General features: G+C 45.5%; 1 protein-coding gene across 1 annotated transcript in view; it reads right to left on the bottom strand.

The window, feature by feature from the left end:
• Positions 1 to 18,000: 18,000 nt before the first annotated feature.
• The window catches only part of NTN5 (netrin 5), an 8,937-nt gene continuing 974 nt past the window's right edge, over positions 18,001 to 25,963 (bottom strand). The window contains exons 2-7 of the mRNA XM_069103277.1: positions 23,867 to 24,503; positions 19,530 to 19,718; positions 19,264 to 19,413; positions 19,021 to 19,074; positions 18,777 to 18,857; positions 18,001 to 18,389 (exon numbers count right to left, since the gene is read on the bottom strand). Coding sequence (XP_068959378.1) covers positions 18,064 to 18,389; positions 18,777 to 18,857; positions 19,021 to 19,074; positions 19,264 to 19,413; positions 19,530 to 19,718; positions 23,867 to 24,485 — 1,419 coding nt within the window. The 5' untranslated portion in view covers positions 24,486 to 24,503 and the 3' untranslated portion in view covers positions 18,001 to 18,063. The remainder of the gene's footprint in view (positions 18,390 to 18,776; positions 18,858 to 19,020; positions 19,075 to 19,263; positions 19,414 to 19,529; positions 19,719 to 23,866; positions 24,504 to 25,963) is intronic.

The raw sequence follows: 25,963 nt of genomic DNA, 5'->3' as shown, positions 1-25,963 counted from the left end.
TTTTGCCACGTGAAGATTTTTAACAGTAAAGAATGTGGAGGCAGTCTGTACATGACAGTCTCCTTTACACCAGAAGACTTCTGGGCTTTTCAAATGTACATATGAGATGATAGAACTCAACCACTTCAGTTTTTTTAGAGACTGAACTGGGTTTTCCCCACACCAACACCCAAATATCAATGTAATGCAAGCCATAAATGTGTGCAGTGTTTCAGTATTAACAATTCCCCATCAGATTAATATGTTATGCTTAATTTGATATCATAGCAACAGACATGAATTAGAATCATAAAAACAGAACCAACTTTTTCATGTATCACCAGATAGCAAAAAATATTTATAGAGCAGCATTTAAAACATGATTAGAGACACAGAGCAATAAGACTCAGAGATGAAATAACAATATATTTATGGTAATGACAGGTAGGGAATGAAACCAAACCAGTCTGGGTATGCTGTTTACACTTCTAGAATATTAAAAAAAAAAAGCAAAACCAAACTCTATTAAAAATAACCAGGGATCCTCTGAAATATTCCCTGAGCAACAATTCTAGAATACAACCAGGAAAGAAACAAAATTATCCAACCTCTAAAGAAGAATATGCCCACTGTAGGAGAGAAAGAAAAGGCAAAACAAAATTTAATTTATAGAATTGAAAAGTAAAGTCCTCTTCTGAGGCACCAAAGGAAAATAACAGAAACTCTGAAGGACAAAGGATAAGCCAACAGGATTCACAGCCATTTTAGAAAGATCGCTTTGAATGCCTCCCCTAAGGAAAAACTTTGCCAGGAGGTTCAAAAAAATTTCAAACTGGAAAACTGGCCTTCACAGTAGCTCTGTTAACCTGTTTAACCCTGTTAAAAAAAAAAAAACTAAAACATTCAAGTTTTAAAACTGAGGCATGAAGTGGTGAATGACAGAAACCAGCAACTTGACGTAATGAACCTTTGAAATAGAGAGCCAGGGCTATAGACTCACTCTACCTGCACCAGGAGAATGATGGACTAGGGCTATTCATGTCTTGTAAGGTCTGTCTTCGGTACTGTCTTTGGAGAAGACAATGAGAATTCTTGAAGCAAAAGACTGGGAACCTTGGAACCAGAATTAAAATCCCATTGGTTTTTAAATTAAGAGAAAAAGAAAAGAAAATTTCTTCTAAAAGACTCAGGGAATCATTAGTGCAAATATATTCCTGTGGACAGACTTCGACAAGTAAAATTTGTGTGTAGGTGAGCTGTCTCAATAAATGAATGCATAGGGCAGGTAGGTGGTGCAGTGAATAGAGCACCAGCCCTGGATTCAGGAGGACCTGAGTTCAAATTTGACCTCAGGCACTTAACACTTACTAGCTGTGTGACCTTGAGCAAGTCGCTTAACCCCAATTGCCTTGCCTTCCCCCCCCCAAAAAGCTTAATTAATTCATTTTAAAAATCATCTTCTCTGCTTAAAAAAATAAATAAATAAATGGATGCACAGAGACAGCTAGGTGGCACAGTGAATAGAACACCAGCCCTGGAATCAGGAGGACCTGAGTTTAAATATATCCTCAGATACTTAACACTTGATAGCCATGTGACCTTGGGTAAATCACTTAGCCCCAATTTCCCTGCCTTCCCCCCTCCAAAAAGCAAAAGAAATAAAGAAATAAAATGGATGTGTAGATAGAAATCATTTAAGGTCTGGCCTATCATTCATAGAATATGAGAAGGGCTGTTTTTGTACCTCTAATCTCTAAAAAGGGTACTGTACTAGATTTATATCTTTCTCCCCTCAAATATCTCTAGTCTAAGGGTATTATGTTTTAGATTTAGAAGAAACACTACTTCCCTGATTACTCTTCAAAGGAAGAGGGTAACCTTGCCAGCTTAGCCCCTCTCCTCCCATAACTGGTTACACAAAAGACTATCACCAATAGTCAGTTGCTGGAAAGTAAACCCATCTATGCAGGCAAATCAGCAAACAGAAATCAGAAAAATTCTACAGATTAGAATCTAGCAAATAATACAAAAGAATAGCTGATCTCTTTAGCTAGGAGGGAGATCAAATCTCAGTTTCTAACCCAGAGGGAGAAAATGATCTCTCCCAGGGGAAGTCTGCTTTCAGGAGTCTCCACAGCTATAAATGCTGGAGGTCAATTTGTGACCTCCAGCTTATATGACCAGGCCAGCTCCCACACTTCCCTTTGAGGGCTCCAGGCTGCTATTAAAAAGTTCTCTTTCTGCATGAGTATCTACTGCTGAAGTTTCTGTACCAAACTGAACTAAGTCCTTTATATGGTACACATTGATGCAGCTAGGTGGCACAGTGGTTAGAGCACTGGCCCTGGAGTCAGGAAGACTCATCTTTCTGGGTTCAAGTCCAGCCTTAGCCACTTACTAGCTGTGTGACCCTGGGTAAGTCACTTCACCCTGTTTGCCTCAGTTTCCTCATCTGTAAAATGAGCTGGAGAAGGAAATGGCAAACTACTCCAGTACCTTTGCCAAGAAAACCCCAAATGGGCTCATGAAGAAACAAAGAAGACTGGAAAATGGATGAACAGCCACAACATAACAGCACACACTACAGGGCTATCTTTCTACAAAATTGCCCCAGGCCTTGTGGGAAGCAGGGCTGTATTTGACTACTATTTATCTTAAGGGAGGACCCTAAACCAGCAAGCTATGACCCAAGGGCCAAATCAAGTTTGCAGCCTGCTTTGTTACATAACCTGTATAAATACAGTAAAATTTTATTTTGAAATGCAAAAACCATATTTAGCTCATGTACAAAAACAGGTGGCAAGTCATAATGTACTGATTCCTGAGTTTGCTGAGGTTTGGACTGAGTGTTAGAGCAGGAGCCAGGAAGACCTGAGTTCAAATCTACCCTCAGTTGTGTGACCCTAGGCAAGTCATTTACCCTGTTTCCTCCTCTGTAAAAGGGGGATAATAATATCTCCCTCACAAGGTTGTTGAAATAAAATGAGATAAAATTTGTGAAGCACTTTGCCAACCTTAAGGTGCTATGAAAATGCTGGCTGTTAGCTAGCTATTACTGTGAAAGAGATTCCTCACAGTGGCCAGGAGTTGCCCTAAGAGCTATCCAAGGTTCAGTGTCTTTTGGCACTGATATTTGATCGGTGTGTAAGTTCTTGATACTTGAGGCACTGTTCCCCATAAGGGCATATATTTTATCGTAGGGCTGAAATGCAGCTTGCCCTAAATCAGCAGAAGAGCCATGTTCCTGTTTGAATTCTCCAGGGGGAGTGTAATAACTGAACTGTCTGCCACTCCGAGTACTCTGCTTGAGCAGCCTGCCATCCTGGTCAGTGCCCCACAGGGGAATAGGTTGGATAGTCTCCTGGGGAAGCTCCAGTAGCTATGCTGGTTATCTGGGGAGTGCCACCTGAAAACACCTGGACTAAGCCCAGCCTGCTTTGGGAGCACTATGCTAAGCATTTTGGATTAGCTCTCCCCAGAGGACATGAACTTAACCTGGAGAATGGAAAATAACAATACTCAGAATACTGAAATATGAAATCTGCTGACTGTACCCACATCACGAGTCCAACACCATCTGCCTCTGCCTCAATTCATTGCCCTCTGCTTTCAGTTTCTAAAAATTAGCATGCTATGATTATATAGTATGCAAAATAGCACAAAAGGAGTGAGAGCCCATGCTCCTGTAAGGAGGTTTTCACCTCCAGTCATCTCTGAGTTGCCCTCCCCGACCTTCAAATGTGTTGAGGGATGCACTGAAGCTCATAGCAACTCATGGAGCAGATTGTTATATTTCCAATGTGAGTATTTACCCTGTGGAAATGAGTAAGCACCAAAATCGGGGCTTGATTAATTATTCTGTTGATTGTCTAGATACAAGAAAGTGATGGAAAAAATTTTCATGATTCAGATTAAACTTGAAAGTGTGCTGTGACCCATATGTACAAAAATATTGACAGAAGCTCTTTTTGTAGTGGCCAAGAATTGGACATCGAGGGGATGCCCATCAATTGGGGAATGGCTAAACAAGTTGTGGTATATGAATGTAATGGAATACTATTGTGCTATAAGAAATGAGGAGCAGGAGCACTTCAGAAAAACCTGGAAAGTCTTATATGAGTTGATGCTGAATGAAGTGAGCAGAACCAGGAGAACCTTGTACACAGTAATAGCCATATTGTGCAATGACTAACTTTGATAGACTTAGCTCTTCTCAGCAAAGCAATGGCCTAAGACAATTCCAAAAGACTCATGATGGAAAATGTTATCCACATCTAGAGAAAAAACTATGGAGTCTGAATGCAGATTGAAGCAGACTATTTTCTCTCCTTTTTTGTTTTTTCTTCTTTATGTTTTTTCCCTTTTTTCTGATGCTTCTTTCACACTGTGACTAATGTGGAAATATGTTTAATATCATTGTACATGTATAACCTCTATCAGATAGCTTGCTGTCTTGGGGCAGAAGGAGGGAAGGGAGAGAAGGAGAAAAAAACTGGAACTCAAAATCTTATAAAAGTGAATATTGAAAACCATCTTTACATGTAATTGGAAAAATAAAATACTAATAGTATATAAAACTTAATAAGTGGGGGGGGGAAGGAAGTATGCTGTGAGTACATTTCTTTTTGGGGGAGCTGGTTGCTAAACATTTACCAGCACATCTGGGGATGAGGCCAAGAGCAAACAAGGTAATTCACACCCAAAGCTCATGGAAAAGGAAGGGAAGAAACCACTTGCCTTGGAATCACAGACTAGAAACAAGACAACTCAGGGAAGACAGTGAAGAAAATTGGCTAATCCCAGATCTCCAGCCCAACAAGATTCACAGTGACTGCCAATGCTTCCCATCTTGGTTGAGCTTGTGGTTAGATGTCACCATGGAGAGAACACTGGGCCTGGCTTCAGGAAGAGGTGAATTCAAATCTAGCTTCAGACCCTTACCACTTTGGGACCCCTGGGCAAGGCACCCTACCTCTGTGTGCCTCGCTTTCCTCATCTGTAACAACAATAGCATCCACCTCTCAGGGTTGTTGTGAGAGTTACATAAGATAATATTTGTAAAGTACTTAGCCCATTATCCAGTAGACATCAGTATGTCCAAAATAGAATGCATTATCTTTTCCCAAAACCATCCCCTCCCATCTTCCATAGAGGGCAACACCACACTTGTAACCTCCAGATTCACAACCTGGAGTTATCCTGGACTCCTCACTATCTCTCACACACCATCCCCCATATCCAAGGTGTTACTAAGGCTGTCAACTTCACCTTTGAAACATCTCTCAAATACACCTCCTTCTTAACTCTGACACTGCCCCTGCCCTGGTGGAGACCCTCATCACCTCATGCTTTGAGTACTGAAATAGCCTGCTGGGGGCTCTACTTGCCTCAAGACTCACCCAACTCCAATCCATCTTAAAGTAAGCCACAAGAGTGATTTTCACGAAGCATAGTTCTGATCAAGTGCTCCATAAACTTCTGTGGCTCCCTATGGCCTCCAGGAGTAGCTACAAAATGATCTGTTTGGCATCCGAAGCCCTTTATAACCCAGTCCCCACCTACCTGTCCAGCCTTCTTTTTTTTTTCTTTTTGGAGGGCAATTGGGGTTAAGTGACTTGCCCAAGGTCACATGGCTAGTTTTTTTTGTGTGTTAAGTATCTGAGGCTGGATTTGAACTCAGGCCCTCCTGACTCCAGGGCTGGTGTTAGATTCACTGTGCCACCTAGCCACCTCCCATCCAGCCTTCTTACACCTTACTCCTCACTGTGTGCTCTTTGATCCAGTGACCCTGGCCTCCTGGCTGTTCTCTGAAAAAGATTCTCCATCTCTTGGCTCTGGGCATTCTTTCTGACTGTCCCCCATGCCTGGAACACTCTCTCTCTCCTCAGCTCTGCCTACTGACCTCCCTGGCTTCCTTTAAGCCCCAACCAAAATCCCTACGTTTTCTACAGAAAACCTTCCCCGCCCCCTTAATTCCAGTGCCTTTGTTCTGTTACTTAGTGCCCATTTGTCCTTTATACAGCTTACTTTGTCTCTATGTGTCTGCATTTGGTCTCCCCCATTTGATTGTAAGCTTCTTGAGGGCAGGGATAGTCTTTTGTCTCTTTTTGTGTCCCCAGAACTCAGCACAGGGCCTGGTGCATAGGGGAGCTTAATCAATGTTTCCTTATTGGTCAACTGGTTAAGTTATGATGAAGCACAATGGCCTCTTTCTGACAGAGAAGGCATAAACACAAAGGACAAAAGTGTGACCACTGTGCACATCCATTTTGATTGATGTTTCTGTTAAGTACTTTTTTTTTAGTAGGAAAATACTAGAAACAAACTAAATGCCCATTGACTGGAAGATGGCTTAAATAAATTGTGGCACAAGTATACAAAAGAATTGGTGCATTGTGCTAGCATGATGAGTGGGAAGGATTTAGAGAAACATGTGAAAGACTCAAGGGATCAATGAACCAGAGAGAAATTATATGCACCCTTGTGATGGTGATGGAACTCAGTCCTGGATCATTAGTGCTCTGCTTTGTCTGTGGCCAACTGCCATGGATGCTTGGGGAATCTGCTTTTGGAATAGTAGACCAGCAGGCCCTGCCTTGCACTTTGAAGATGAATGATTGTAGGTAAAGCATTTTACATACCTTAAAGAACTATGTGTGTGTGTATGAAACTATATATAACTATATTTGGAAATATATATATATATATATATAACTTTCTATATATGTATATGTCTGTGTATGTGTGTGTATGTATATATAAATAAAACCATATGTAACTGTATATACCTCTCTATATATGTATATGTGGGAATGTGTGTGTACATATAAACACACATACATGTGTATATATGTATTAGGCTCTCCCCTAACCTATATGGTGGGTTCCACTAAGCAGAAATACTCTAACTTCAGCATACGCTGTAGATCCACCCTCCTAAAATTGCAATTCATGAGCCCCAGTGGTGGATTTACTCTTTATAATCAGCAAAAAAATACACAACAAAACAAAAGCCATAATTAACTCAAAGAAAAGACTCGTTGAGTCAGTTGATTCAGGCTGCTAATAGCTTGAGTTTCTTTTTTTGAGAATTTCCTGTTAAAATTTTGAGCATTTATCTACCAGGGAATTGTTCTGGGTTTTCTGTATCTGAATCAGCTCTTTAAATATCTCGGGCTTCACACCTTTCTCTGTAACATTTCATCTTTTCTTATGTCACAGCAATACTCCCTTACTTTCATATTCCTTGTTTGTTTGGCCATTCCTCAAATAATAGGCATTCCTTTTGTTTGCTATAAATACTTTTGTATGAATTGCCCTCTCTGGAGTAGAGACTTCGCATTTGGCATTGCTGAGTGAGAAAGTGTTCTCAGTTTAGTGACTTTGGTGGTAGTTCCAAATTGCTCTCCAGAAAGACTGGACCCATTCACAGGGCATCCTCAATCCCTCAGATCTCTGTTATTTTCATTTTTGTCATCTTTGTCAATCTGATCACACGAAGTAGACCCTCAGAGTTGTTTTAATATGCATTTCGCTATTAATTATTCAGCATTTTTTTCACACAGCTGTTGATACCTTTAACTTTGTGTTAAAATTGTATCTTGTTCTGGGTCCTCTGATCACCCCCTTACCTTTTAGTTAGTGTAGCAAGTAAATTTATAAGTAGTGAGTGCAAAGTAACAACAGTACAAAGTAAGATTGGAACTGTCAGGAGTGAAATTTAATAAATAAACGGAGGCAATTCTCCAAGCTAGATGTCATTGATTAACAGAGGCATGAAGCCTGATACTGTGTTTCCCCGATAATAAGACACTGTCTTATTAATTTTTTTGGACAGAAAAACACCAGAGGGCTTATTTTCAGGGGAGGGCTTATTTTAATGAACATTGACAGCAATTTTAATAAACAGGTAAATGTGAACAAAAAAATGTACCTTTATTCAATAAGCAAATCACTGGGGATGACGCGCTCACTGCTGCAGCTCTGATTGGATGCAGCTCGGAGCGCGGTGTGCGTTTCACCGGGGGGGGGGAATGGTGCATACAGAGGGTACCATAATGTAGCGTGTAGCGCAGGGGATCACCTTCACTACAGTAGCAATCTCAATAGGGCTTATTTTCGGGGGAGGGCTTAATTTAGGGTAATCTTACACAGTAAGGGGAGGGCTTATTTTCGGGATAGGTCTTATTATCGGGGAAACACGGTACTACAAAGCCAATGAATAGCCTCCATTCGTGCCAAAGACTCAGAGTCTTCCTTGTGATTGGCCTGGCAGTGGATCATTTGGACCTTCCCTGGCAGATGTGAGACCCAGCTGTCTCTAGCAATCCTCTCTAGAAAAACAAAGATTGTATCAGTTTGGATTTAGTTTCCCCATTGGAAACCAAGTCTCTCCCAACCTTGATTAGAAGGCAAGAACATGAGGCTTGTCCCCTTGGGAAAGCTTATTCAAGTTGGTTCTCTGTTTAAGGGGCAAACAGAACTAAAGACTTCACTTGGGAGGGGTCCAACCCAGGCTGGAAGTGATCATGTTAAGAGATCGTGCTCTTCAGAATAAGGAAAAGAATGGATCACTGGGTAATACTGATTATTAATTTTTTTCATTGTTCAGTCATTTTTCAGTCCTGTCTGGCTCTCAGTTCAGTTTCCTGGCATGGCGCTAGTATACTGTCTAGGTTTCACAGATATATAATCAATGAGGTCTGCACAGTGGCTCTGTAGACCTTCAATTTGGTAATCTGTCTAATACATTTTCTTTCTCACACTTTCCTTCAGAGCTTCCCAAACAATGAATTAGCTCTGGCAGTGTATGCATTGACCTCATCATCTGTGTGTACTTGCCTCCCCGGAAAGTAAACTGCCAAGGTGAATTCAGAACTTCTCCATTTGCTGTAACCAGTGGTTCCACTTATGGATGCTATGGTACTGGCCAGTGGAGAACCTCTGTTTTCTTGGTGTTACTTGCCATGTCAAAATTAGCACACGCAGTAGACAAACGATCCATATTCTGTTGCATCTTAGCCTCAGAAGCTGTATTCAGTGCACAATCATCTGCAAACCAGAAGTAACACACCAGTTCTCCCTCCACTTTAGTTTTGGCTTGTAGTGTTTTCAAGTTAATTAATTATTGCTTTGGTAGTTGGCCTTGATGCTGTTTTTGTCCTTGTTGATAATATCACTGAAAACATGCTAAAAAGCATTGGGAGCAAATGCACATCTTTGCTTCATGCCACTGGTAACTGGGGAAGAGAGAACATTGTCCATTATCCAGAACCCATGCAAGTACTTCATCAGGGAATTTCGTGTACAATACTAATGAACTCTGGGCAACCAAATTTTGCCATGATCTTCCATAAGCCTTCAAAAATGACAGTATGTAAGGCCTTGGTGAGAAATACAAATGTTGTATACATACCTCTATTCTGCTCCTGGCATTTCTCCTGGAGTTGTAAGGCAGAAAACACTATATTAACTGTTCCTCAGCCCTTTCTGAAGCCACGCTGGCTCTCAGGTAGATGACCATCTTCCAGGTAAAGGATCACCCTATTAAGGAGGCAAGAATATGGCAAGAATATGGCCAGCAATGACTAAGAGAAAGATGCCCCTGTGATTGTCACAGGACAATCTATTTCCTTTTCCTTTATCGAGATGGACAATGGAGGCATCCTTGAATTCCTAGGGGATAATTTCCTCTTGACATATAACTTGGAAGATTTCAGTCACCTTTTGTATGAGCAGTAGGCCCCCTGCCTTGTGAATCTCCAATAGAATCAGCACCACATGCTTTTCCAGATAAGATGAGCATGATGGCATTCAAAGCTTCTTCAGTTGGAAATTCTGCTAGAGAGGGACTGATTTCAACCTGAGGTAAATGGTCAATGGCTTTAGCATTGATTGATGATCTGGTCTGTTGAGAACACTATGAAAGTGTTCAGCTCATCTGGTCAGGATTACATCCTTATCACTAATCAATGTAGTTCTGTGAACACTGAGTAGTTGAGATGCAGTGTATATCTTTGGCCCATAAATAGCCTTGAGGGCATCATAAAAGTGCTTTGGATTGTTACTATTAGTGTAAAACTGAATTTCATCTTCCTTCTTACTGAACCAAGAATCCTACCTCTCTCTAAACTTTGCTTGTACTTTGCTTTTGATGGACTGAAATGCTGCCTTCGTAGAGATGGATGCACTATCCTGCTGGTAAGCTTGGTGGAGTTCTCATTTTTCATTTAGCAGTTTCAGAATTTTCCCATCAATGTCATCAAACTGATCTCGATGCTTTCAAGTGTTCTGGCCCAGATGAGCAAATGCAGTGAGGTACACCAAATCTCTGAAAGCAGCTCACTCCTATTCTGCTCCGCTGCTGCCAACATCGTGTTGACTCAACTTTCCCTCCAAGCTAGCAATGAACTGTTCTGTCTAGGAAAAGTGTTCTTCTCTGTTGACTCTGTTGATTAAGTTTTATGGTATTGATTTTGCCTTGGGGCCACAGCTTTTGTTGAATTTGAATATTTAACTTAGAGCACCTGTGGTCTATACTCTATGATCAGTCTAGCACTCTGCACCATAAATTACCTTTGTCACTCTCATGTTCTATCAGTCTCTTCTCCTTACATAGTCTATTAAATGCCAATGTTTGCTGTGAGGGTGCATACACAAAGTTTGATTGCATTTAGGTAAATGGAAGACAGTGGGCGATGAGAAGATCATGAGCCAGCGACTGCTGTTGTCACTGTTTCTAGCTTCTTTCCTCCCAAGGACTCCCTGTCACACCTGATAGTATGTGCTCCCTCTGGCATTAAGGTCACCCAGAATTCTAAGCTTGTCCTCTTTTGGCACATTGGTAATGAGGGTCTCCAGGTCTTCATAAAATTTTCCTTTACCTCATTGGGGTGGGAGCATAGGCAGGGATGATGATGGCAGGGCACTTTCCTGCAAGTGGTAACTGCATTGTCATGAGCCTGTCTTTCATTACTTGGGAGGCATACAAGCTTGTTGATTAGACTAGTTTTTTTTTTAACTGGGGATGAACTTTTAAATTATATATGCAAATTAATTTAGCACGTACAACAGGATTGGATCTTTAGGTGGGTGGATCAAATAGTTGTCCAGAAACCAGCAAAATGGTAGTCACTCAGTGTCAGTGTAATCACCGAAGTGAGATCTATAAATACAACTTAGTCCAACTTGATGAAGCTGCTGTCTTTCCCATACTGCTGGAAGAATTGGTGGAACATGCTCGGGCCATACTTATGGATCAGGCCATGCTGGTCCAAACAGACTCAGTATGACCTAGACCCCTGACCCCAGTAGAGCTGCTGGTGACCCATGTTGCCACTAGCCCAATTAGACTAGTCTTGACCTCAAAACCAACAACAACTTCATGGAACTCCCCATCAGTTTGGTCATTCCAGAAAAATAAACTGGTATCTCGCTCCATTTGTGGCCAGCTGGCCTTCATTTGTCAGCCTTGTTTCACTCAGGGCTGCTTTTTGGATGGACACCTGCTGAGCTCTCTCACAGCAAGAACTGTTGGTCTTTCAGATCTACTGCATTTCATGTTGTCCATAAGCATGTGCACATTCCATTTACCAATGGTGAGTGGAATCATCTTCACAAAAGTTTTGTACATCTTTTTGCATTTAGACTTTTTGCATCTGTGCCTGCCAAGGTAAGCACACCAGGGTTGGGTGTGATCGTTTGTAAGGCACCTTTTCTAGCCCCTTCCTCACACCAGTAGGTGAACAGCCCATTCCTTTAAAAAGGGGCCCTATGACCCGGACTGATGTCTTTTGACTTGCACATAATTTAGATTTAAGTGAGGCAAAAGTTCACAGAGTCATTGGCCTCACTCTCTCTTCCAGAGTATTGAAGTCAAGTGGCAGGACAAAAGTCAGAGACCAGTGATGGCTCAGAATGCAGTGGATAACCTTGGCATCTTAGATGTCTGACCAAACTCTAAGCCCTCCACAGTGCCTGCTTTAGCCCATTTCATGGCCATTGTTACAAATGGTTCTCATCCACCCATTTTGCCAAGGGAAGTCTCCACCTGCTTGGGGTAGACATCCCCCTAGCTCACTGGTGGGTTGGAGGCCTGTCAGTAACCCTCAGCCTGGTTTATCCTAGGTGCTTAGGCTGTTTACTGGGGTGTGGCCATTGGGCATACTACAGCTTCTAGGAGCCATAGGTGAGAGGCAGATAAGGAACCCTGAAAAGAACTTGGCAAACCCTTGAACCAGAGATACCAGTCTTCCCTGAAGATTCCATACATCCTAATAAACCAGCAAACATTATGCTAATGAGCTAACTCTAATAACTTTGGAATAATGTGCATATGTTAAGGAACTAACCCTAAGGTGGCATGGATAAGAGTTAGTCTCTCCCCTACCAAAACCCTATAGAAATGAGAGTGCCCACTGAGTACTCTTATATCCCCTATAGGTCTATGTTGCTTAAGTACCCCCAATTCCAATCCATGGTTAGAAAGGTGACTTTCTCTGCAGTCTCTTTCCTGTGCTGCCTGCCTCCCTCCACCACCCCATCCCTATTCTCACACCATCCACCTCTGTAACCCTATGCCATTTGCCTCTGTGCTCTGTGTCTTATTTAAGTATGATGGAAGCATTATTTCCCACTTGCTGCCACCTTCGTCTTTCCTAGAGAGTATCAAAGAACCAGGCTTGCCATGCCTACTTTATCCAGAGGAACTTTCTTGTGGTCCCCTTCCCTTAGTCACAATGAATAATTCAATAAATTATTTGGCTATTCAAATTTCTTTGAGAAAAGCCTTTTGATGTCTTTGATCATTTATCTCGGGGGGAATAGCTTTTGTCCTGATATACTTAAATGAGTTCCTTATATATCTTGGATAACAGACCTTTATTAGAGAACCTTACTGCAAGGTTTATTAATTAGTCCAATTAACCATTTTCTGGCTAATTTTGACTGAAATTATTTTATTATGCAACACCTTTTTTTTTTTTTGCTTTTTGGAGGGCAATTGGGGGCAAGTGACTTGCCCAAAGTCATACAGCTAGTAAGTGTGTCAAGTGTCTGAGGTAGGATTCGAACTCAAGTCCTCCTGACTCCAGGCCCAGTGCTCTATTCACTCTGCCACCTAGCCACCCTACAAAACCTTTTAAAACACATTTAAACAAAATCATCCATTTTAAATATATGATTCTCTCTATGCCTTGTTTTGTCATGAATTCTGCCCCAATCCACCTGTGAAAGCTATTTCCTCTGTACCCATAATTGGCTATGATTTTTATTTTTGTTTTTTGGAGGGCAATTGGAATTAAGTAACTTGCCCAAGGCCACATGGCTAGTTTTTGTGTGTGTGTGTTAAATGTCTGAGGCCGGATCCGAGCTCAGGTTCTCCTGACTCAGGGGCCGGCACTCTAATCACTTTGCCACCTAGCTGCCCCATTTGGTTATGTTTTTGATTCAGAAAGTAGATGACAACCTATGAAGAGGAAGAGGAATTGTAATTAAAGTGACTCATAACTCTTTTAAATATACAGGAGAGGTAATGATTTATGTGAATTTATTATACATCTTGCTACTTTGCTGAAGTTGTTAATCTTGTCAATTTATTTTCAGTTGAATCTTTAAGGTTCTCCTAATGGGCCATTATATCTTCAAAAATCAATAGCTTTGTTTCCTCATTGTCTATGTTTATTCCCTCAACTTCTTTTTCTTGTCTTATTGCTATAAATAGCATTTCTAGCACCATATCAAATAATAATGACTGAAAAGACCATCTTTGCCTCAGTCCATTTTTATTGAAAGACCTCTAGAATTCCTCCATTATATATAGTCTTGGGCCTTGGTTTCAAATCGATACTATTTACCATGTTAAGGAAAGGTCCATTTATCCATATATTTTTTTTTTACTGTTTCTTAAGAGAGAGATGTATTTTTCAAACGTTTTTTTTTCAATATTTATGATTTAATTATGTGATTTTAGTTTTTATTACTGTGGACTATTATGGTAATAGTTTAGAAAAACTATTATGGTTATAAACTTTGCTATATTAAACCAATCCTTAATTCTTGGCATAAATCCAACCTCATCATATACAAACATTTTGATATGTAGTTTAAGGCTCTGTAATATTGTACTTAAGATTTTTGCATCAATATTTATCAGGGACGGTGGTCTATGGTTTTCTTTCTCTGCTTTATTTCTCCCTGTTTAGATTTCAAGGTGTAGCGGTAAGCACCCCAGTGTCCCCAGGGTGTCTGCCAACACAGGTTCGTGGATCTGCTTTGTTAAAGGAAAGCAACTCAAAATGGGTTAACCAGCATACTTTAATCAGTCAAACATATACCATTTACCTAGTTCAGGGAAAAAAGGTCAGCACCCCGAACTTCAGAATATACAGACAGAATTATCAAGACAGAGAAACAGATCAAGTAGACAGTTTCCAAACTGTCCAACCATTACATCCATACCAAATCAACATCTGGGTTTCAGCATCTGGGTTTTTCAAAGCCGAGGTGGGGGGGGGGGCTCTCAACAACGGCTTCTCAGAATCCAGATCAAATCACAGAACACTTCTCAAAGTGAGCCCCCAAAACAAAGCTACGCATCAGGGCTTGTACTAGGCCAAATTTGTATCATAGGAGAAATTTGGCAGATCTCTCTTTTCCTATTTTTGTAAACAATTAATGTAATATGAGAAATAATTATTCTTTGAATCCTTGATAGAATACCACTTTAAAAACTGGTCCAGGAACATTTGTGCTTGGAGTTCATTTATAGCTTGATCAAATTTTTTTCTAAAATTGGGTCATTTAAATTGTCTATTTCCTCTTCTGTTCATCTGGGTATTTTGTAGTTTTGTAAATATACATTCATTTCATCTAAATCCTCTATCTTGTCAGCATATAATAAAGCAAAATAATTTATAATAATCTCCCATATTTCATCTTTATTTGCTGTGAATTCTTCTTTCTCATTTTTGAATATAGCAAAATGGGTTCCCACTCTATAACCAGATTAATGAAATGCTTGTCTATTTTGTTAGTCTCCCACCCCGCCCCCTGCCCCAAATCGCTACTTTTTGTAGTGTTCTGAGTCTGTAGTTTTCTCATCTTTGCAAAGAAGGGACAGAAACAGATTTTTTTCTCTTGTCTTTGGGCCAAACTCGATAATTATAATTATTGAAATTGTGTGGAATATATACTGTCATATTTGGTCAGTGCATTGGTTAATTGTACCAAACTGCCTTTTCTTTTTTTTTTTCTCCTTTCTTTTAAAATTCTTTGTGTCCCTCTCCAGGAAAGAGCCAAGGAGAAGTATATTTAGAAATTAAGATAATGCAAAAGCAAATGTATCAATATCACTATCAGAATATTTACACAAAATTTATAATTTGGGGTTCTTTCATCAAGCTGCTTTTTGAAATCCGGTGTAAAAAATGTTGTTACTGTTTGGTCATTTTTCATCGGTTGTTGAGTGTGATTCTCTGCGTCCCCATCTGGGGTTTTCTTGGCAAAGATACTGGTGTGATTTACCATTTCCCTTTTCTAGATCATTTTACACCTGAGGAAACTGAGGCAGAATGAAGTGACTCTCCCAGGGTCACACAGCTGGAAAGTGTCTGAGGCCAGATGTGAGCTCAGGAAGAGGTCTTCCTGACTCCTGGCCGAGGTCTGTGCACTATAGCGCCACCTAGTGCCCAATAAACGTTATATTTCTTCTTAGTGAGTCCTCTTAGTCGATTCAGCCCAAGGCATTAGTCTATCAAAATCTTGAATCCTGACTAGCCTTTCATGGGCTAGCCATCCCTTCCCGCTGGGTCGTTCAGTCACGTTGGACTCTTCGTGACCGCGGGAATCATAGCACGTCAGGCCCTTCTATCCTCACTACCCTCCAGATATGTACCATTGTGAATCTTATGAGCATGCCCTTGAGATCTTTATCCAAGTAAGACTAAAAATGTTTACTGATACAAGGCCAGGCACACAGCCCTGTGCCCTCCTCTGGAGACCTTCTATCAAGTTGGCATGGGACCATGAAGACTACTCCTAAAATCGAGCCATCCCAACATTTCTGAATCCATTTACAGTGGCCTGCCTCTCTCCCATCTTTTCCAAAGGAATAGTATGGAGTTTGTCACAAGCTTTCTTTCCACTTTTATTGGCTACCTCTCATGACTGGGCAGACCAACCTTCCCTATGCATAGGGCCAGTCTTATAGGTCCATTTTTCAATAAGATTTCAGCAGCCAGCTCCCAAGGTGCCCCAAGGAATTTTAAACATTTCTCTCTAATATTCAAGACTTCCCCCCATTTGACTGCTTGGTTTCTTGATGGTCTAACCACATACTTCGATACAACTACATATCTAACTCTGGGTCATGCTAAAATCCCACCTCCTCCAGAAGGCCTTTGCAAACCCTCCTTGATGTCAGTGGCTTCCCTCTGTTGACTAGCTTCCATTTATCCTGTGTGCATCTAGATGTTTGCATGCTGTCTTTCTTTTGAGCCATGAGCCCTTTGAGATGAGGGGACCTTTTGCCTCTCTCTGTATCTGCAGCCTGATGTCACGGTCCTCCTCCAGAACGAAGGAAAAACCACAGCAACAGCAGAACTTGGCACAGTGCTGGGTCCCTACTGTAAGGTGCCAAATCAGGATTCATTGACTCATTAACACGCCTGCTTCAGGTTTCACCAAGGAGATTCTGGAGATGAATACCTGTCGGTCCAAGCAGTGAATTCCCAATATCCTCCTTGCTCCTTCCCCCATTAGTCTTGCTCTGACTTTGACACCGACGGACTTGGATTCTCACAAGCTTGTCCATCCCCCTTTTGGACTTGTGGGGACAAGAAAAAGTCCAAGGGAGTCACAAAGATTAAAGGGCAGAGTGGCTGCTTTCCTAAGAGGCCACATGCAAGAACTTCAGAGACAAAGTTGGATGGATGGATCAGGTAAGAAAAGCATTTGAACTGATATGCAACTGAAGCCTGTTTGGATTGACAGCCAAGACCAGTGGTCTGAGTGAGGGCCCACTTCTGAACCATTAGCTTTGTTTCATAAAATCTGTTCACCTTTTTTTTTTTTACTTAAAAAGTTTATTCCATTTCCTGATATAAAAAGCTGATTGCTAAGGTGCTAATTCATGTGTGCTACTGTTCAATGAAGAGCTGAGAAAGCCACTTGGGAAAGTCTGGAAGGGGAGATAAATTCTTCAAGCTGCTGGTTTTTTCAGAGTGAGATTTCTAACTGGGGACTCTGAGTTAAGAAGAGAGTCGCTGACTTCCCTTTACAAGTTCCCAGGTCTGAGGAAATACATTCACCAGCTTCCATCTGGACCAGTGAATTCACTGCAGCACTGACCAGGCAAGGTGGAGACCAGAATCTCCCATCACTTGGGGCTGGTTTGAAAGAAAGGCAGCCAAAATGTGGTTCAGAAAAAATCAAGAAAGGAGTAGCTCCACCCACAAGGAGATGTGTGATGCAGGCAGTCAGTGACAGATCATGGTCAGGTGGAGTAAGCTAAATTGGTGAAGGGGAGAGATTTTCCTTCAAGTTCATACTCCTTTGCTTATGAGCTGTGTGCTTTTGCGTGAACCATTTCATTCTCTGGGAAAATTATGAAGTTGTATGTTGGATTCTCGCATTCTTTGCCTTTTACTTCCTCCCTCAAATGTCAAGGATGTGGCTCTTCCCTCTCCAACTCCAACATTTCTCTTCATTGACTGGATTTTATAGAACTCCACAAGTCCACTCCCTCTCCAGGACCCTTATGGGCACTCCCTGCTTTTGCCCTTCCCTCTCAAGGATGCCAGGCATTGTTCTCCCTCTGCCCTCCCACTCCCACCACCCCCTATCCCCTGCTCAAGCCCACTTCCTCAGGTATGCCAGCCTCCACCCCTGACTCCTGAGAGGCAGAGGCCTCCCCTTCCCCATCTCCATCCCCCTGGGGATGTCTCCGAAGGATGATGCCTTCCGGTCATCCAGGGGTCCTCAAGCTGACTCTAGTGACCACAGAAGACTCAGAAGGGGTAGGAGTGCGGCTGCTTTATTGGGGATGGATGTAAGGTTCCTTGTCAGATACAGCAGCGAGAGAGATTCTCAGGGGCAGCTCCCTGCTCGCTCTTCCCGCTGCCGCCGCTTCAGGGTCTGTGCCCATTGGGGTCTCCAGGGCAGGGCGCGCCCACGATGATCGAGGACCAAACGGGTGGGGTCGGGTCCTCCGGGCGGCCCCCCTAGTAGCAGGTAGACAGATCCGGGCCTGAGGGTTAGGCAGCCGCAGACCAGGTCGGCACGAGGAACCCAGGCATCCTGTCCTCCTGTACTCAGGGGCTCTGCCCTCTGCTTGTATACAGCCAGGACACGGATCCTCAGACGCCACCAGGTTGGACCTGAGGGCTCGGCGGACTGGACCTGAGCTCGAAGAACTAATGAGAGAGGGAGTAGGAAAGTCGGACTGTCTCCTAGGGACCCTTGAACCCTCCCCCTGCTCGGCCTCTGGGGATTCAGACCATCCTAATTCCAAAAATCGGCGCGTTTCCCCCTAGTTTAGACTCCTTATAGACCCAAGCTTTCCATCTTCCATCCTGGCTCTTTCTAGTTGGAAAGGCCCCCTGGTCCCTTTCTCGTAGACCCAAGAGTCCCAATCCCTCTGCCCTGGTCCCAGGAGGTTTTAGGCTTCCCTTTCCCAGCTTTGTCTCGGGGGATACCCGGGTTTTCTAGGTTCCTGACCCCTGGCGCTGATCCAGACAGAGGCTACCGGATCTCCCAGACCCAGATCCCTGCCCAGCCCAGCCGGAAGTTCAGGATCTCACCGTAGGCTTGATGACAGTATTCCTGCAGACTCATGTGAACTTGGCCTTCAGACGTGTTACAGAGGCTCTGGCACGTCGGGTCTGCCGAAGACCCCAGACGTGAGCCTCCCTGCGCCCCCTCTATGGTCCCTCCTCCGGAACGCGCCCCCACCCTCTCTGCCCAGATCCTGAATTCTCGCCTAGGCTTGCTGTTGTTTAGTTCCAGCTAGGTTCAAGGACCCAAGCCCTCGGGGTCCCCCAGTACCTGGAGTGTAGACACTAGGGGTTGTGGCCTCTGTAGTCGTTATCTCTGGGATCCCTGGGAGGAGGAAAACGAGCAGGAGGGAGAGAACCCTAATCATTCGACTCAGGCCTCTCGACCTGCAGCAACTGCCCACTCCGGCCCGGGAATCCCCCTCCCAGGCTCTGGCCCTCGAGGCTCCAGGTGTCCCCTCCCTAGTCCCGGCCTCTGCCTCTTGGGGCCCTGGGAGACCCTCCCCAAACTCACGCTGACAGGGCAGACGGATAGAACGACTTTGCTGGTAGCCCGCAGCGCAGCGGTCACAGGAGGGGCCAGTCACTCCTGGCTTGCAGGGACACTGTCCGTTGGTCTGGTTGCACTGGGCCCCGGTTGCACCGATGGGGTGGCATTGGCAGGCTGGGCAAAAGAGAACCCTTGGTGACTCGGGGTCAACTCCCCCCAGATCCTCAACCCAGGCCCTCTCTCAGTCGGATCCCCTGGGGATCCAACCGCCGCCCCATGACTGAACTCACCCCGGCAGGCCCTGCGGCTGGATAGCGGCTGCTTGGGGTCCCGCCAGTAGCCCCGCTCGCAGTAGTGGCAGTGACGGCCCGCGGTGTGATGGCGGCAGCGTTCGCAGACGCCGCCGCTCCGCCCTCCCGACAGCCGGAACACCTCGGCGTGGAAGCGACAGCGTCTCGCGTGCAGATTGCAGGAGCAGGCTGGAAGATGGGAAGGGACACGCTCAGGGTATCGGAATGGGCACCCCTTGGCCAGCTGTCCCGCCCCAGCCCCAGGGAGAGCGGGCAGATTGGCCTTTCTAGGTCATTAGGTCGCGTCTCTGGGTTTCCCTATCTGTACAAAGAATGATCGGTGAGTAACTGATTTCATTGAGTCCCCCCCCAGAGTGGGCTGGTTCTGAAGGAAGAATGGAACTGGTCCTGGCTTGGTGGAGTCCAGGAGTTTGGGATGATCTGTCCGAAGGTTTGGTACAAAATCTGCTGGGAAGATGCTTTAGGAACGGAGAGGAGGAAAAGAACGGGGAAACACTGAGGAGTGTGTAGTAGTGGGAAGGAAAGTGCAGCCTGGGTCTCCTTCAAGGCAGCTGACATCCCACGTTCTAGGAGAGGGCTTTTATGACTCTCCCAGCTGGGGCCTTCCCTCTGGCGATGCTCCACTCTCCTTACCTCACGCCTGGACTATGGCAGCAACTGCTGCCTGCCTCAAATCTCTCCCCACTCCAAGCCACCCTCCATTCGGTCACTGAAGTGATTTTGTTAAAGAACAGGCCTGATCACATTATCATATTGCCACCCCTCCCCCTTACTCAGTTACCTTCTGTGGCTCCCTATCACATCTAGGATCATAAGCCCCCTCCTCCTTTCCAGTCTTTTTACACCTTACTCCGCACCTTGATCAAGTGACACTAGCCTCCTGGCTCTTCCTAGAAAAAGACCCTCCAGCTCTTTGTTCGGCTCATTTTCCCTGGCTGTCCCCCAAACCTAGGACACTTTCCCTCCTCGGCTCTGACTACTGGCTCCCCTAGTGCCTTTTAAGGCCCAGTTACCCAACCTCTCTCACTTCTGACGCTTGTCTTTGTCATGCGCCGTTTACCGTCTGCAGCTTGCTCGCACACATTTGTTTGCATGCCGTCTCCCCGTTAGACTGGAAACTCCCTGAGGCCAGTTACTGTCTTCTGCTTCTTTTTCATCCCCAGCATTTAGCAGAGTGGCTGGTATATAGTGAGCACATAATAAATGTTACTGACTGACTAAAGAAATTGAGTCTTGCCTCAGTTGCCGTGTCTTGTCCAATTCTTCCTGTGCAATGTTTCTTATACCTGTCCCTAGTTCTGACCTCTTGCTTTTTTTTGAGGGGCAATTGGGGTTAAGTGACTTGCCCAAGGTCACATGGCTAGTTGTGTTAAGTGTCTGGGGTTGGATTTGAACTCAGGTCCTCCTGACTCCAGGGCTGATGCTCTATTCACTGGGCCACTTAGCCATCCCCTAGTTCTGACCTCTTTCTTTGACCAACATAACAGTCTCCTAATTGGATTCCTGGCTTCTGATGTTTCCTCCTTCCAACTCATATTCCACACAAAATAATCTTCCTTCCTACAGGGCCGTTCAGAACAAGTCACTTCCCAACTGAGTCAGCTCCAATCTTTCTTCTTGATAAAGAAGAACTCCTCACCCTGACGTTCAAGGCCCCCCAGTGTGGCTCTGATTTACCTGTCTAGCCTTGATATACTTCACTTTTCTTCACACAGGCTACTTTCTAGCCAAACTAGTCTTTGTACTTTGTACTACTACCACTTCATGTCATGCCTTACACATAGTAGCACTCACTAAATGAACTGAGAAGAGAGTGGAACTCTGAGAGGGAGAATTGGATAATGAGGAGGAATCTGAGACAGGTCTGAGGAAAGACATGGTGAAATCCATGAAGGGACTGTGGAGTTTGAGGGGTCATTGGGGGTTTCCAGGTGGAGCTGTCCAACTGGTAGCTGGGGGTGCAGGAGAGAAGTGAGGGCTGGATAATACAGATGTGGGGAGTCATCTGCCTAGAGATGATCACTGAACATGGGGGAGCAGAAGAAATCAACCAGAGAGACTGCATGGAAGGAAGAGAAGAGAATGCAGAACAGATTGTTGGGGAGGGGATGCTCTAACAGTAAGAGATGGATAAGGACTCACCAAAGAGACTGAAAAAGAGCCATCAGGCAGGTAGGAGAAGGAGAAGGCAGTGTCACAGAAGACAAAAGAGAAGAATATTAAATGGGAATACATTTGGAAAGCACTTAGCACAAGGTCAGGTACATAGCATGGTAGGTTCTTAATAAATGTTTAATCCCCCCATTCAGGAGAAGAGACAGTGGTTAGTAGAGTCAAAAGTTGGAGAGAGGTGTAAAGGGGGAGGGGCACTGAGGAAAGATCATTGTATTAAGAAATTCATAGGTTTTTTATACCCTTAAAAAAAAAAAAGCCATTTCTCCAGAGTGGTGGAGTCAAAAGCCAGGGTAGGAAGAAGCTGGAGAATGTGAGTGGAAAAGACAAAGAGGCAATGAATGGAGACTATTTTTTCCTAGGAGTGAAGCTGAAAGGGGGAGGAGGGAATGAGAGAGTTAAGTGAGGGTGCTTGTTTTTGATGGTTAGGGGAACCCTGAGCATATCTATAGGTATCCAGGAAGATGCTGGCAGATGAGGAGAGACTGGAGGTTTGAGAGGAGGGATGATGGATGGGGCAGCTCCCATAGTAGATAGAAAGGGATGGGACCAAGGACCCAAACAGAAGCATTGGCCTTGACAAAGAGAAGGGCCACCGAGTCATCAGAGACTGGAGTGATGGAGACAGGTGATGATGTAAGGATGTTCTGATGTGTGCAGTAGGGGAAATGAAGGGACCTATGACAGATTGCCTTGATTTGCTTAGCAGAGTAAGAAGCAAGGTCATACCTGCTGCCAGGCCTGGTAGGAGGTGGGTCGAAGGACTTTAGGAGAGGAAGAGATTTGGAATAGTAGATACTGAGAGTGAGCAGAGGAAGTCAGTCAATGAATGATAGGATTGCCAAGCAGCAGTGAGAGTTGAGATCAAACCATCTGGATTTGTAGTGGAGAGAGTCAGTATAATAAATACCAGTGCAGGGGATGGCTCATGGTTGATTGATGGGTCAACCAGCAGCTGGAAAATTGTGCCCACAGGAATTCAAGGTTGAGGAGTGGTACATTGTTGAATTTATTAACTATAGACTCAGAGCTGTGAAGGGAGGAAAGAGGGATCAGAACAAATGTTTGGTGGCCTTGGGGCTCTAGGAGAGGTGGAGAGGAGGAAGGCAGGACTCTGTTGCTATGGGGACTGGGCCCTCTCTGTTCACCATTCCCATCATCAGGGTTCCATTCTCCACTCAGCATCCCAGGCTTCCTGGCGGAATTCCTTCCTCGAAGGGTTCGTTTTCCCCTCAGAAGTCCACTCTTGCCTGCTCTCCTCACCCCCTTTCCTCCAGGCTGTAATGTATGTCTCTACCTCTACCTTCACTACATCAAAGTTCCCTATTTCCTCTCTCAGCCTTTCGTTTTCACCTTCCCTTTCTTCCAGTTGAGCTCCACTCTCTCCTTAAGCATTTCATTCTCCCTCCATATTCTCCCACAAAGGTTCAAAGTCCTGTCAGCTCTGAGATTCTCAAGGGGGAGAAGAGCACCCGGAGAGGGAGGAGAGAACATGGGGAGGCAGTCCTCAAAGCTGGAAAGGACAAGGGGACCATTCAAAGAAGCTTGACTAGTGAATACAAGAAGAGAACTCGGACAGACAGAATGGGTATCACTCTTGTAACACAAGGTAACCATTGAAAGGGGGAAAAGGGGACGAGGAATCGGAGAACAAATCAAGGAGAAGTGGAGACCAACACTAAGGTGGAGGATGGGCGTGGGGAGGTCCGGAGAAGGAAGAGTGAGAGAGAAAATGGATTCCTGAGGGGGGAGAGTGGACAGCAGAGGTAGCACGAATCTGCACGTCATCAGAATTCTCAGGATTAGCCTGAGCTCAGGATGTGAGAATGTAAAAAGCCTGATTAGGAGGACAGAACCCCGCAGGGGAGGGAAAGTGGAAAATTAGGGGGCAAAATGGGGCTCTGAGTGGGGGCGGGGAGGACGGAAGCCTAGCACTCTTGGGGAAAGGTCGGGACCCTAGCGGGGAGGGTGGGGGGAGGGGAGTGCAGGTAATGGACCTTTAAAGAAATGCCAAATGGCACTGAGTGACCTCACTAGTCTGGGTCTCAGTTTCCTCATATGTTGGGGGGGGAGGGGGCGGAGACTGTTTTGGAGGTGAGAGGGTTGGATGGGTCTACAAGGACTTAGCCCTGAGGGGCACTCACGCTGACACGCGTATGGGTGCTGGGGCGTGGCCGGCCTCCAGGGCCAGTCCTGGTGAGACGGAAGGCAACTTTCGCACTCGGGGCCGGTGGTGTGGTGGCGGCAGCGGCAGCGCGGGGGCTGGAGTCGGGCCGCGCAGCGAGCGGCGTGACCGTGACACTGACAGCGACCCCGCACGGCCACGGACGCCAGCGCCTCTGGGGACCCCAGCTCCACTCGGAGGCGGACGGCGGGCCGGTGTTGGGCAGGACCGAGCTGGGCTCGAACTGTCAATTCAGCAGTCGGGCCTCCCCCCGAAGTCCAGAGCCTGGCCAGGGGCCACCAGGGCCCTCCGGAGGTGCCTTCGCCGTTCGATGTAGCCAGGACCCGGGCCCCGGCCACAGCGTTCGCGGCCGGCGGGGAGCAGAAGCGTAGGTGGACTGAAGTCAAGAGATAGGGGCCCCCGAGGGCCAGGTTCAGGCTCCTACTGTGGTTGACCTCTTGGCCGCACGGGCCCCCCGCCCAAGCCAGGAGGGCTGTCGGGGGGACACAGAAGAGGGGCCTGCCCTGGGCGTCCGAGCAGTGCTCCCCCTCCCCCAGGGTGAAGAGGACGAGCAGGCCAAGGGAGAAGGTCAAGGGCATGCTGGCGTGGCCTTGGACCTGAAGGAGACCATAGATACATCCAGCCAGCCTGGCAAGGCCCTTCCCAAGCACCCAAGTGCCACCTCCCCCCAACGAGCTTCCCAAGGATCTCTGCCCTAGCCCCAGGCCGTCCGAGACCTAGGTGCTCCATCCTCCAGCCTCCCGCAAGTGGCCCTTTCTCATCCTTTATGCTTTGGTTATACCCATTTAGGTACCCAGGACTCCCCTCTTGCATCCCCCACATGGGGACAGCGATTCTCTCTTCCCCAGATCAGCTCCGCCTCCTAGGGGACCCTGGCGCCCCCTCCCAGGTCCCTCCCCGCAAGGATCCCGTCGCCTCCTCCCAGTCCCCTAGACTGCCTGGTTGCCCAGCTCTGGCCTCTCTCTGATTTTCAAGCGCGGAAAATGGTTCCATCTGGGGCGCTGCGTGTTTACCTAACCCAGGGGGAAAAGAACGCGGGCAAAATCGAGAATTTCGCTGGGGCTAATCCCTGGCTTAACACCCTGGAGCTAGTGATGTGACAGGACCAGGCTTGAGGCTGAGGGAGCTCCAGTTCCCCAGAGCCCACACAGAGACAGCAAGGGCAGGCGGGCGAAGGAGACAAAGTTAGAGGCAAATAAGAAAAGAGGAGGGGAGAGAGAGACACAGAGACAGAGAAAAAAGAGAGACAGTAATTGTGAAAGAGGCAGAGGGGAAAAGAGTGAGGGAAATGGAAGGAGGCAGGAGACAGACAGACAGACAGAAAAAAGAGAGACAGCGAGTGAGAGGGGATGGGAGGAGAGTGTGGTGGAGACACAGGGAAAAAAGGAGAAACAGAGTGAGATAGCTAGAGAGGGAGACAGATTCAGCCAAAGAGGGAAGGAGACAGAGGCAGAAAGGAGAGACATACAGAGACAGAGATACATAACAGATACAGATACAGGCAGGCAGAAATTCAGAGGGGAAAAAGGAGGACAGAGCCAGAGATTCAGGGAATCAAAAAAGGCTTGAGACCCTGGGGATCTGGAACAGGATTGTGAAGATTCCTGAACGAGGAGACAGAAGGATCCGAGAGCTGGGAGAAGAGGCAGAAGCAGCAGCAAGGTTCCAGACACACAGGGAGAGCATAACATGGAGAGCCAGACTCAGTGAGAGGGTGGGAGACAGAGATGCAGCAATAGAATGGGGATAAAGGACAGCATAAGGGCTAGCTGGACAGAGAGATAGGCACATGGAGGGCACAGAGAGAGACTGAGATGGAGGAGACCCAAAGGACAGAGATTAAGAGATGGACTCTAGACAGAGACCTTGCAGGCAAAGAGAGACTCAGAGAAGGACAAGAATCTGAGAGATGGAGATATGGAAGGAGTGATGGGAAGAAGAGACACTGAGTCTTGGAAAAGAGACTGGCATGGGGGTGGGGGAAACAAAATTGCCCAGATGGGGGGGAGGGGGGGAGAGAGACAGAGACAGAGACAGAGAGACAGAGACAGAGACA

This window comes from Petaurus breviceps, unplaced genomic scaffold, assembly GCF_028583685.1.
Source record: "Petaurus breviceps papuanus isolate PSGF00001 unplaced genomic scaffold, PetGlider_PUasm1.0 577, whole genome shotgun sequence".
Lineage (NCBI taxonomy): Eukaryota > Metazoa > Chordata > Mammalia > Diprotodontia > Petauridae > Petaurus > Petaurus breviceps.
This window is presented reverse-complemented; position numbering and strand designations above follow the sequence as displayed.